This window comes from Neltuma alba, unplaced genomic scaffold (genome assembly GCF_004799145.2).
Source record: "Neltuma alba isolate B1F8T4 unplaced genomic scaffold, ASM479914v2 tig00013240_pilon, whole genome shotgun sequence".
Lineage (NCBI taxonomy): Eukaryota > Viridiplantae > Streptophyta > Magnoliopsida > Fabales > Fabaceae > Neltuma > Neltuma alba.
The window spans coordinates 34,534-48,693 of NW_021637536.1; the positions used below are offsets into that span (position 1 = coordinate 34,534).

At 35.5% G+C, this 14,160-nt stretch overlaps 2 protein-coding genes across 2 annotated transcripts; both read right to left on the bottom strand.

Annotated features, from left to right (window-relative positions):
* Nucleotides 1-728: 728 nt before the first annotated feature.
* Nucleotides 729-2,517, bottom strand: LOC114735598 (uncharacterized). The gene is made up of 3 exons (XM_028923287.1): nucleotides 2,426-2,517; nucleotides 1,452-1,680; nucleotides 729-1,146 (listed from the first exon to the last, which is right to left on the bottom strand). The coding sequence occupies exons 1-3, from the start codon at nucleotides 2,515-2,517 to the stop codon at nucleotides 874-876; spliced, it is 594 nt and encodes a 197-aa protein (XP_028779120.1). The 3' UTR covers nucleotides 729-873.
* Nucleotides 2,518-3,617: 1,100 nt separating this feature from the next.
* On the bottom strand, nucleotides 3,618-11,859 carry LOC114735595 (nuclear pore complex protein NUP93A). Its single transcript, XM_028923285.1, has 15 exons — nucleotides 11,671-11,859; nucleotides 10,769-10,860; nucleotides 10,494-10,560; nucleotides 10,138-10,197; nucleotides 9,883-9,972; nucleotides 9,331-9,594; nucleotides 8,845-8,940; nucleotides 8,597-8,731; nucleotides 8,260-8,313; nucleotides 8,096-8,179; nucleotides 7,355-7,441; nucleotides 6,378-7,280; nucleotides 6,024-6,205; nucleotides 4,873-5,164; nucleotides 3,618-4,100 (listed from the first exon to the last, which is right to left on the bottom strand). The coding sequence occupies exons 1-15, from the start codon at nucleotides 11,770-11,772 to the stop codon at nucleotides 4,023-4,025; spliced, it is 2,586 nt and encodes an 861-aa protein (XP_028779118.1). The 5' UTR covers nucleotides 11,773-11,859; the 3' UTR covers nucleotides 3,618-4,022.
* Nucleotides 11,860-14,160: the final 2,301 nt, after the last annotated feature.

Sequence of the window (14,160 nt, forward strand, 5' to 3'; positions counted from 1 at the left end):
GGATTCGAATTTAAGAATGTATATATATGATATGTATAACAGAAGGTTATTTGATCCGCAACAGAAGGCTAAATATGTTTTTTGATTTATAATGAGGTCTAATTCACATATCGCATCAGCTAAACAAAAAACAACTCACATTGGATTCCATTCATGAATTTAAGAATACGCTTTATAGAGCACGTTGTGGTTTGTCTAAAAAGATGAACCCAAGACGACTCCATAACTGTATTTGCTTTTATGAAGGAATCTTGGTCCTCCTTTGGAGCTAGCTGTATGTAATCTAGCTTATATATTCATAGCCTTTTCTTTATCACTGGGTTAAAACTTAAAAAGATACAAACCTATAGATGGAGGTCCCAATCTGTCTTCTTAGTTGGGTGCAATGAGATAACATATATAGAGCTGAGTGTGATTAAATAATATTATCCCATGGAAATCTCAGCTTTCATATTAGCGTTCCGTTTAAGACACATTTTCGTTAATTCTTTTCTGTGTGGGTCAGCACCCACTTCTGATTTAAAGAAGGGAAAAAAAGATATTTTACGTAAAAAAATTGAATATCTAGGTTACATGATGGGTAATCTCACCATCAAAATTAATCCAGAATTTAGAAGAAAAAATAAACTTTTCCGAAGACTATAATGAGTTCTTCATCATTGCACAGTAAGCTGTGCTGTGTAGCCTAATAATTCAGTTATCCATTTGTCTCTTCCCAATAATCAATAGCAATGCACAACGGAATCAAGCAGCCATATATCTACAATTCATTCATGATTGCAATGAGTAGCAAACAAAACAGGTATATAACTCCGTACCAGTCAGATCAAACCAAGCATTATAGCTAAATCATGCTATTTCAATTTCAGACAGCTAGACATATTTATGCTTCAGAGTTTGGTTTCCTCTGAAAGTACGTATAATCTTTCTGACATCCTTTCTAATGGACAAGAATGCAGAAACAAGTGCAATCCACATAGCAGGACGAATATGAGAAGCTTTTTCGTGATCCAAACCAGATTGGAACATAATGGATTCTCTAATGAGACCCCATATCAAAAGAAGTATTCCAAAGAGGCCCATTCTCCCTGGTTTCATCAGACCCATAATTGCTCCTCCCACAGATAAATAGCTTCCTGCTAGAACCTGGAGGATCACCTTTAGATTCAAAATGACAGCTAAACTTCTGGCATTTAGGGGGTGTTTGGATAGAAACCAAACCATGGTTTCAAAAGTGTTTTTATGGATTACGAAATAAATATATGGAGGAGGTTATCTCGTTTTACGGTAAAGTGATTCTGAAACCTAGGTTTTGATACTGATATAGATGCAGTTTTTCCCCTCAAAAAGTAATCAAGCTTAAGTTGATAAGAAGGGGTACTATTATGTTTTCTTTTTACCAATATGCTTAACCACTTTATGTATAGTCGTAGTTCTGTCGAATTACTTACCTCTAGGCGATGAAGATCTGATGTTGGGGTAATTTGCCTTGAATTGAACTTGTATAACTTAAGGAGGTTTCTGAAGTTTGGGATGGTTTTGTGATTGTAAAGAGCCTTTGCAAGAGCTCCTGGGTAAAGAAGGGCCTTCACAATGAAAGGAGGGAACACGTCACTTGCAATTAACTGAGAAGAAGTGACTTCTAATGGGGTCTTACAGATACCGATTCTGCATGGAACACTGAGAAAAGCAAACAGGGATAAAATAATTATTATGAACCAAAATGTTTAAATTATCAGTACAGCAGAATTTGTGGGTAATGTATCAAGTTTGTCCCCATCATTGGAGTTTGACCTCTGAATGAGCCCAATGAATATCTAACATGTACTTCTTTCTTTATTTATTTACTTTTCAAGAGTTCCATTTTATGTAAGTTTTTGAGGTTTATGATGCTACATTTACGAAGGATATATGACTAAGTTACATTTCTCTCCCGTGAGATGCATTTCTTATTCAACACAGAAAAGAGGGGAATAGGGCTTCTAAACATAAAATCAATCTCTACAGAAAGCCCTCATTTCTGGGTAAATGATTCAGGATTCTGTTGGAGAAGATGCTCTGGTAATAAGCATTTGCCTGAGTTGAGATAATCGCATTCTCAGAGCTTAGCGAAAGCGAGAGATAGAGTACCCGCCCCGTGGGGAAAGAGGTGGAAGGGGGTGTTGGGACAGCGTAATAAAATAAAGTCGGCAAGTAATAGAATGTAACTATGTCAAACTCAATTGAAAACTCCGACACTGCAAGAATGAATACATAAAAAAGATCAAACTCCGACACAAATCTTAACATTTTGGCAGAAAGTTTAAATTTTTCTCTGTTCTTCTTCCTTGTTTCTCATTCTTAACTTTGATAACTGAACAATGATTCTCCATACTTTTTGTTCGGGCTTATTGATAGTGTCTGGGTGATATAAAAGGAGCATTACCTGAAAATTGGGACTTGAAGGATGATAACAGCGAAATATATGAGAAAAGCAATGGAGCAGATTGAGCTAGCCCATTTCCTTGTTGAAGACATGGCGGCAAAACTTTGAAGGACCTTTTGAGATGGCCCCAATATATGAGACAGAGGATAGAGACAGTGGGGACAGAGAGAGATACGATACAAGTTTTGATTTTTACAGGTTAAAAAAAACCCTATTTTATCAATATAGATACCCAGATTCTGCTTTGATTTTTATTTTTTTAGGCCTAAAAAGGTTTCTTCCTCCTCCCTGACAGTTCTTCTTTTTTTTTTCCCTCCCGGTACTATCATCTGGGGATGTTATTCTTAATAGCGAATGGTAAAATTGGGAGGCTGTATTGTGAATGTTTGTGGAGAAAATAGTCATATAATTAAATGCTCAGTTTGTATACATATTAATGAACAATTGGGAGGCTGTATTGTTAATAGCGAATGGTACAATTTTGATGCGTTATGCCAATTTAGTGCAAGATTTTTTTATGGGAATTGTATACCTGGTGATTTCTTTTCCCCCATCGCAATCTCAGGAAATAGTAGCTATATAGTCCATGGATTGATGAAGATACAGTAAATTTCTAGGTCTATTCAATTCAACCGCCTTTTTCTCCCAAAAAGTCTCCTCCCTCCAATTCCTGCTAGGCAATAATACATATATAGACCCATCTTTTATCCGTTCAAATCACAAAAGTTGCCGCGCAAAGCTTTTATTGGCCTCTGTATGTATCTATTTTAAACACAACACAACAAAATAAGAGGAATCTAAATTTGGAAACTCGCGCAGCGTCATTATCGTCCGGTCATCATGAGAAGTTGTACAGTTGTCTTGCAAACATAAAACCTACGGCGGCCAAAAACAAACAAAAATACCTTGAAGACGGTTGTTTCAATTTGGACTATCAAAATTTCAATAAATACTTGTCAAAAAATAATTTCCTATAGATATATAATTTTCAATAGCAATATTAAAAACACGCGTGTCATATGATTCAAAAACAACAGTCACCTGATGGTTAAAAAAACAAAAGTCACGTTAAAAAGCCTTACATTAAATCACACTTGAATCTTTAGACACAAGTAATGTACATAAATATCTTAAATTTGTGTATTAAAAGAAATATTTTCACTTATTAAAAGAAAAAACTCAACCATGGAACTTGATCGTAAGTGAATTTATCTAGTCCCACTTAAGTACAAAAGTAGCGGTATGTCACCTAGTTAGAAATGGATCAGAATTGGACAAAAGAAAGATCCCATTTGGGTGGGAAGGCATAGCTTGGTATGTAATTGGATGGTGACCACTAAATTCGTTAAATTGATTGGAGTATAGTGAGATCTCTCCCCCACGGGGGTTATCCAACATTATTGAGCAGCCTCATCAAATCTGGAACATCCCTCAGGAGCCTCTTTCCTAATCTTGTGCAAAAAAATTCAGAGGTGTACACATGCAAGGCCCCCCTCATTACTTTACAATTTGATGCAGCACGATAAAACAATCACTCATCAAACACATTCTGTTGCCTTCCCACAAGTCAACGAAATCCCATGTTGCTGTTGTCCTTTCACAAGCTTTGGGCTACTCTTTCATATAAATCACGAGGCCAGTTCCTCTTCAAGTTATTTGCAATGAAACTCGCAATCTGCATCGGGAAGATTCAATCATCATGAGACAAAAACTTCCATAAATGAAATATTGCAGTTTTGACATCTTAATTGGATGCAAGTAACTAAACAGCCACTTCACACAATAATCTAAGAATTATTTTAACGTTAAAAAATTCTATGTAGTTGCTTGTCATGGAAAGCATGAATGGAACATTATTAGTAAAATGGATAAACAGGTGAAATATTAATTAATTGTAAAATACTATACCCTAATGAGTCTGTATCGCCCCGTATGGTTCTTTGCAAGACTTTGTTATGGTGTTAAATTTTGTATCAAATTTCATTATCATCATTTTCTCTCTTTTCTTGCATTAGGATATACTACCTCCGGTTCTAATTATAAGAGCCAGTTGACTAATTTAAGGAGATTAAGGAAGTAAGTTGAGTTAGTTATTTGTCCTAAATAGGTGTTGCCTTTCCCAAAATATCATTGCTAATCAAGCGTATTGACTAGAACTATCATTCTTAGAAGGGTTATTTTAGAAAAAAAATGTATAAATATGAGAAACAAAATGGATTGGGGTCTTATATTTAGGACCAAAATAAAAGTCAAACATGGTCTTATATTAAGGATCGGAGGTAGTACATTCTCCCTATTCAACAGTACTAGCACTTCACCATTTATTGTAAATAGCCCAATAAAACCTCTAAACACCATAGCTGTGTTAGACTCCCTGACACGACTTTGCAATTATACAAAGGACCGCACAAGGTAAATACAAGATTGTTCTCCTTTTTAATACATACCTTAGCCCTTAGGGCACGAAGTGATCCATCCGTGTCTGTCACATTGTCCAGACAGGTGAGGGCAACTTTCAAAAGATCTGGAATGCAAGCTTGGACATGAGGAGACAAATTTTCAAACACATCAACAGCAATATCAGGACCTCGAGGATCTAGAGGTAGGAATGGGAGTTTAGCAACCTCCCTTAGTGCATCCGCATAATGCCCTGTTCTTGACAACTTGTGAATTGACAATATTGCCTCAAGTTGTCTCAACACAGTTTGCTGGGCAAAAACATTATCTCTCTCTTGAAGGCTGCAGAGGGAATTCAATCAATCTCATGACACATGTTAAATAGAAGGAATGCCAAGATATAGTCAAATTGTTAATAACCATTGATCAAAAGAATTAAATTCAAAGAGTCAAAACCCAAATTCCTTAGTCTCGCAATTCATTTGCAGGGAACCAATCTTTTATCATTCTGAAAGCTTCAGCAAATAAAACAATAATAAAACTACCCATTGGGATTTCTAACTTTAATCTCATCATTGAAATATAGCTCATCTAGATGGAATATTAATAGCTTTTGTGGAATGGTCTGAAATATTTTGCCCATGACTTTCTGCAGCTCAAAATTGTGTGCGAAGGCGTTCAAAAATTGGTGCCAGGTTCGAATTTAGAAGTATAAAATCTAACATGACAGCCAAAGCCTTGTTAGTTTAGTGGCATCGACTTCAGTCATTGTAGTGACTAATAGCAGGTTTGATCCCACTGCTCTCCCGTGTTAGAATAGGATAATAAATGATATTGTGGGTGGTTGTATATGGAGTCTGTTAGAAGGAAACGCAGCCTCTTCAGTGATAGGTTGTATAGGTTAGGCCACGTTAATAGGCTTTCAATAAGCCATAATTATCGAGGTTCATCTTCTATGTATATATACCCTCTTTTCAGATGAAATAGACAAGTTTTTGAGGCATATTTCTCTACGTCCCGCAAGCATTAGCTTGCCATCCAAAGAAAAAAAAGAACTAGGATGACTCTTCCGAAGTTCTACATAAAAAACATCCATACATAACATATTAAATGACCAATCGACCAAACTAATATTGCAACACCTAGACCCAAGCATAACCATGCATAGAACAATGAGATAGGGCAAAAGTCTCAATATTACCTGACATGTGGATAGTAAGTGTATGCATCCAAAATTTCATTGCCAGAATGGATGAGGCCAGCAGTCCTGCTTTCACCATCTATTCTACCACGGAAAAGAGCACAAATAGCTTCAGAAAGGCACTTATTGATGGTATCCAGTGCTGATGAAAAGGCACCCACTCTCTTCTGAATTTCTATTGACTGAACGCCAGAAATATAAAACAAATCCCAAATAAGCATAACCAACAATGGGTTTGGATGAAAACCCAGTGATTCAGAAAAAAAGGATTAAAAATATGGGAGACAGATTAAAGAGAGAGGATAAACGATGAAGGATAAAATAAGTACATGCAACGTAAAAGAAAGAAATTACTTTGTCAAACATCCCAGCTTCCTCGCATTGGCAAGCAGCCTCGATTAAAAATTGCTCCCTTGATTTTGGATCAGTCACAAAACGGCCCAATTCACCTTCTTCTCCGGCACCTCTTGCACCAAGCAAAAGATATATGCCACCATCCCTTAACAAAAGTTCAGTTAGGAGTTGCTTCAGCATCAAACTTCTCTGCCTTTGTTGATCAATACTACCTCTACCAGTCCATGACATCTGCCCACCACCTACCGCAGCAGCAGCTTGAGCATAATATTCTAAAGCCATCTGGAGATCACCAAGACGTAAATACATAGATCCGTACTGCCTGATTATGCTAGACACTTCAGCACAAGCATCCATTACCCCCAACTTTTGCCCAGCAACAGTACCTTCAGATAATACCCCATGATCAGCCAGCACAATCGATAGGTGGGCAGCATCAATGTTGTATCCTTCATCTCCTGTTTCCTTGGACATGTATAATACTGCTGGAAGCAATTGGATGCTCAAAAGCAGAATGTAAGGATATACCAGAGGATCTTTTCCATTTTTCGTATAGTATGATGGCTCAAACTTATTCAGGTAAGTCTGCAAATCGTCCAAACTGTATGGTACCAAACCATCACTTAGAACAATGGATGTTGACCCACTAGGGCAGTCTCGCACAGCTGACAGTTTAAACCACAAGAAATCCTCAATGGTACTAAAGAGGGTAGGTTGATCTCTAAGCAAACGATCAATATGTCTTCGGGATCCTGATATGATGGCATACAGCAGTAACTTTTTCTTGTCATATGCAGCTCGACCTATGCGATCACCAGTCCTCAACATTCTTTCACATTCATCTGATGCAGCATTTGCAATCTCTTCTGGCACCATACCTCCAGTGTTGATCCACTCCGTGAGCTGTCAGAAAAATGAATCACTAAGAAAGATCCCAGTATAAAGTGCAATACAAACGAAGTGACAACAGCCTGTACCAGTGGAACAAATTGATGTGAAGAGCGGGAAGAGAGGGCAACATTTCTTGCTTCGTCATAATACCCAGACCTCAAGCAAAAATATATCTGCCAACGCAAACGTGTGATTATTTAAACAGGGCATGAGAAAACATTAAAGCTCACTTCATGGAAAATAACATGTACAAGAACTAGATCTAATGCATACATTAAAGTAATGAAGAGGAAAGAAATTTAAAAAAGTATCATTATTCCCAATTATATTTTGCTTCATTCAAAAAATTAACTTGAATTACTCTGGCATGTAAAGAAGGAAGAGACCAGTAAAATGAGTACAAATCTCAAGATGTCTCAAGAAAAATGAAAAGAATAGGCAGGGTTAATCCAGATATTAGTTCGAGATACCCTGCACTACTAACCATTGAGGTACCTTTTTCCACACAAAATGAAAAATGTTATACCAACACAAAGCATGAAAATTCTACAAAATATGGCAACACAATAACGACAACCAAACCAGTCATATAGATCAAACACAACTTTCACTCTCCCACAACTGGATGCATCAATATGAGAAGTTCTTCTCGTGGATTCATGATTTAAAACGTGACAATCAAGAAGTTGTGATTTAAAACCAGTCTTATTATTATTGTTAATTATATTAGTAAGCTGTGATTAATTTCAAAGTAAAAAGATGAACAATCAGAAACAATGAAATATAACTAAACTTTTAGAAAAATAAAATAAAATAATTTTCAGCACCTGCTGCCACGTGGTATCAACAGGAGGCTGCCTCCGAGCATCACCAGCATCAAAATCCAGAACTCCATAATCCCTTAACCGGATCTGCACAGCAATAGAATGAGTTTTAAAAATAAAATAAAGACCTATTATCGTAATGGAAAATATGCATATAAAAATCAAACCCGAAGGAAGGCTCGGACTCTTTGTAAATTACCAACACCGCCACCAAGAGCAGCCTACCAAAAGATCAGACAAGCTGATAATCAATTTTGATAAATGAATGCATATAAATACTATGTTAAGTATAAACAGAACACACAGAGAGAACAAGATTTGGACAAAACTGAAAAGTCTGTCAATGTATTTCTCAAAATTGAAGTTCTTAAGAGCATGCAAAAACAGAAAGAGTCGTTGGAGGCAGAATAAACAATCTGGTCAAAAAAAAAAAAGTAACAACAAAATATAAGCAACAACATGCGGACAACACCAGTCTTGTTAAAGTACTCAATTTAAAATTACTTGTGCAGGATGACTCTGTATGGTATCCATGATGTACTTCTCATGGCCCCATTCAAGGTGGCGCCTTGCACCAATAATCAGTGACATCCTCCTTGAAACACGCTGTTGCAATGCTGTATCTTCATCCATCAACATCTGTTTCATGGGAAACAATCATTAAGAAGAACATTGACTTCACAACAACTAAAATCAAGTAACCGCATGTAAAGATTTGTCTCTCAGTTTTAACAGTATGCTACAAGTACAACCTGAACAAGGTGCCATATCTTCCGCATGCTAACTGATTTCCCACCACTTGCATCTATATTTAAGCTTTCATAGGCACCCTTGAAAGCTGCAGCAGGCTAGTAACCATTCAAAAGAATCAAGAATAAATAGCATTCCCATATAAACAAACTAAACAAACACACATACACACACGAACAAAACCTTGGTTTAACATACTCGAGAAGAGCAGCAATGAACATGAAGAAAAGACATATGGAATATAGCATGGCAAACATCTCAAAACAGATACATGAGTAGATTGATGATAGGCCAGACGACCAATTAAAATTTTAAATACTCATTGTCATATAGGTCACTAGTAATTATTTTTTTTCATCGACAACTAAGTTGATTGTTAAACAGACAAAGTGATTGTCAAATGAGCAACTCCAGCCACACATTTTGAAATATAATGCATTGAAATCCCATTCCAAATTGAGGAGAGTGTCAGAAAGAACAGTCCTTACTTTGAATGGCAACCCACACTCCCTAGCCTTATTCAGATTTTTCACTACTTCAGCATAGACTGCTGCTTTTTTCTCCACAACAGGCTTGCTAGCAAGAGGAACCATCTCTGTACCACTTATACCAGATGACGCTTGTGGGCTAGAAGCCACTAACTGACCTGGACGGGCACCCACATTACTGTTATCCATCATGTTTGTCCTAGGCAATGTTGAAATTCGGCTTAAACTCTGAAGGAAATCACGTTTTTCTTTTTGCCAATCCTCCTGCCAAAGATGAAATTCTATCAAGCTGTACGAACACTGAGCTTGGAAATGAACATTACATTCATTATTAGTTCATTAATAATTATTTGAGAAACACCAATGCATCAACCTACCTCAATCACCAATGTAATATGCAATAATATATCTGTTCCATGACAAACCACATATATGCAACAAAATTAATTGCTTATGCCACCATGCCTAATTCATTCGTACACAAAGATCCAAAGATCATATAATCCTAGCCTCAGTTTTAGTAAATATAAAATGAAAGACAATACCACAAACCTCTAAAACTTTCATCATGTAATCATTAAAACTTCTGAGATTATCCTTCTGCGCTTCCTGGATGGCAGATACCATAGCCATTTCACGAACCTAAGAGGAACAAAGTATACAATATTGTCAAAAATGCCACACACTAAAGGTTTAGATGAAAGAAATTTGAAAATGTTATTAGTGGTCTCTAATAAGGAAATGATCCTCCAAATTAATCACAAAATAAATCTCAGATGATTATCAAAATAAAGGAGTCAAAGTTACCTGCTGCAGATACTCTTCAACACTTGTAGCCTCCGCAGGAAAAACATCCTCAAAAGTTGTCTTCAAATAAAAATAGAAGAGTCAATGGATAAAGAGGACAAAATCAGCAAAAGGTAACAACAAAAGTAACTGAAAAGAAGCTTAAACTAAAGAAAATATGGAAGCAAGTGTTCTGTAAACAATAGCTGTGTAGAGATCCAAAAAATTGAATACATAAAATATCTATAAGAAATGTAATAAATAGAATTTTATACTTCAGACAAAGAAAAATGTGAATGCAGAGTGACAAAATTACAAGTACTGAGCAAATTAAATAGAGAAGCGTGAAGATGTATATTATTATTATTATTATTGACCTTCAACTCAAATGATTTCAGATCCCGTGCAAGCTGCTCAGCATTTATCCCCTCACGTGCAAGCAGCCTGTCATTGCAACAGATAATGAAAAGGAGTCATAACAATTAGCCAGAGATGTATAAGCACGCTCTTTCTGCAATAGGAGAAATGAAAGGAATACATATTTTGAAATATTTTCAACATATCAGAAATCCATTAATAATTACACTGCACTTTCGAAGTAATCCAACTATTTACACTTATAACCAAACTGGGGGAAAAGTCATCAAAGTACCTTGTAGCAGCAATAGATTGAGAAGGCGCCTCAGTCCTTAGGGTCTTGGATTTGAGCTTCTTAGATAACGCTTCCAATTGATCTAAGTTCCTCTGAACAAGAAATGAAAAAGAATTCAAATGGTAGAAATCCAAAACAACCGAATTTTATCAGCAAATTTTAATTTGGAATGGGAAAACAAATCAAGCTGAAAGGAGTGGATCTTACACATTTACTTGTTTAAATTGAAGCTATTTCAGTTCACAGCCAAAATGTAGATAATCAGATATGCAAATACATAAACATGCATGATTGGAAACATTCCGTGAGTATTAACCAGAGTTTCTGTGCCTTTAATTTAGATGTCCCAGCAGTCCAACTAAAACAAAATGGAACATAAATACAGTTAATGTTGTTTCAGACTCTAAATACAAATTGAGTTGTATCAGACTGATTGTAAAGAATTTCTTTGGCGAACTCTAGGACACTACTACAATTTTTTTTTTAATCTTCGTTCGCTGAGTAATGCATAGGGGGTGGGATAGCGAAGAATTTCATGTTTGCCACGTTTCATATCATAAAATTTTAAGCCGAGAAACAGTAAAAGGAAGAGGTTGAACAGCTCTCATTTTACTCTTCTACCAGCAGAAACCATGCACAGATTAAAGCGTCCAATGGTTGCCAGCTAACTCCCCACATTGTAACGGAAGCACTGAATCCTTCAAAATGCATCTTTTGTTTAAACAAGAAGACTCTATCACTCAGCTATCACTTAAACCCTCCAGAAAGCTCAATTTCTGAGTCAGCAACGGAACAGGGGTCGATACCCGAAAGAACAGCATTTTGATACTTATCTTTCCATTTTTAGCTTATTTCATCGAGAATCAAACAGAAAGTAAAAGAGAGAAGATGAGGAGGTGAACCTGGAGGGGAGGGAACTGAGCAGAAGGAGCAGCTTGTTCGAGAAGCTTCGTGGAAGAATGCAACAGATCAGTCCAGCTACCCATGTCTGGCTCGTTCGCCATGACTCTTGCCGAGGACCAACGTCACCGGCACAAAGAGAGGGAAAAAGTTTTAAGTTTTGGCCCTAAAGCCCTAAAGCTAAGTATGCTCCACAGGACTGAAATGCGGAGTGAATTCGCCAAAACGTCGGGGGATGCAGGACGCGATCTGTTGGGGCGGGTTTTAGCTTTTATACCCGACCCGTTGTTTCTCACTTTATAAATTGGCAATATGGATTAGGCCGGGAAAAAAGGAGAAAAATTACATTATAAATTTTAGTTTTTAAAATATAAAGTTTAGATAATTAATTTATAAAAAACAAAAAATTAATTAAATTTATTATTTGTAATAAATGTATTAATTTTCTTAATTATATATCTTGGAAACCAAATTTAGTGATGAAAATCCCATCATCGGTGCATGTCATCAATAAAATTATTTGAAAAAAAATCATAATTTTACAAAATATTGTTAAGGTTTTATATTTAAAAATTAAACTTTTCAACCAACTCTTATATTTAAGAATGAAAAAAATACTTAATAAAACAAGGAGAAATTCTAGTCTGATAAAATATGGATTAAACTTGTAATGGAAAAGTACTATTAACTAATACTCCTCCGGTCCTAAATATAATATTCATTTTGTAGTGTAAGTTACACTACAAAATGGGTCTTATATTTAGGACCGAAGGAGTATAATATCAATATATCAATAAAAATGATAAAAAGTTGCATTATCCATAACTGTTAAGGCTTAAAAAAAAATACTATCTCCAGTCCTAATTATAAAACCTCGTTTGTAGTTTATAAAGAAAGTACTATTATGCATAAATTGTGAATAATATGTTTTGTTTTAAACTATACAAAAAGAAACACCACATTTATTGTATGTGTAGTGGAGAATTGATTTTTTTTTTTGCCTTCCCAAGCATGACTAGCCTTGCTTGGCTTTGCAGTCTCTTTGAATTATAGCATTGAAATACTATTTCCGGTCCTAATTATAAGAGCTGGTTGATTATTTTGAGGAGATTAAGAAAATAAATTAAGTTAGTTATTTGTAATAAATAAGTGTTGTCTTTCCTAAAATATCCTTACTAATCAAGATCATTAGCTAAAACTACTATTATTAGAGGGACTATCTTAGAAAAAATGTATAAATATGAGAGACAAAGTGGATTGGGGTCTTACAAATAGGACCAAAATAAAAATCAAATAAGGTCTTATATTAAGACCGGAGGTAGTATATAATATTCATAGTCCTCCCTATAAATGACCTTTTTTATGCTGACACAAACCTCTAAGCATGTTTGGCAAGCAAAGCATAAAGTAAAAGCGTTTGATTACAATACATCCATCTCCGAGTCCTACCCAAAGCTTTTTCCATGGCAAAATGGGCATTCTTTTGTTAGTGCGAGGGGGAGCTTCCTGAGTCAAAATAAATAAAATCTAGCCTCTCATTTAACGAGGGTTAGTTCTAGTTCATTGAGATAAAAGTGACCCCTTCCTTCCATTGAATTGTTCAAATAACTATTATATAAAAGGGTGTTTTTGAGCCAAGTTGGGTTGAATTTGAGCCCTGTCCATTGTTTAATCCCACAAACACGTGTGCTTGGTTTTTTTTTTTTTACATAATACCATGTTTGTCTTGATAAAATGATCATGGACTGAGTCCATTAAGATAAAAACGAAAACAAGAACAAAAACAAAAAAACATGTATGAAAGAGCTAACCCTAACCATAATAATAATATTCACATAGAAAAAACATGCAAAACAATTTTCATGCTTATATTTGTAAGTTTTAGAATTATGTTAGATATGTAACCTTATAAAAATAAAAATAAAAACCTCAACTCATCAAAAACATTTATCTGAGCAAAACTTTTTTTTTAATTAGGTAGCAAGTTCTCATAGTGTCAATGGTTGAAACTAAACATTATTTCTTTAAAAAAATTTAAATATTAAATATAATATCGTGAGTATGCATTCTTAAAAAAAGATGTGAAAGTATCGAGAAAATTTGTAATTAGTTAACATTATGCGGTTCAAAATGTTTTCTTTAATTATATTTCTTTAACAAGTTACTTCAATTTATTTTTCCCCTTTTATTTCCCCTTTTCTTCCAATTTGAGGGTAGGAATTTATCAAAACTCCAAAGTCATAAGAATCAATTCAAATGTTTAGGTAATTTATTTGTCGCTGGGTCATCCAAGCGAAAGTGCGGGGCCCTAGAACTGGTAATCGAGGGCCCAGGGCACCAAAAATGGTGGGTTTGAGTTGGCAAAATGCCAACCTGTCAAGATGCAGGCTAGAGTAGCCCGCATTGTTTTTAGCACCCGCTTTTGTTTTCTTTCTTTTTTTTAATTTTTATTTTTATACCATTCTCAATATATTATACAATATAATTGAAGG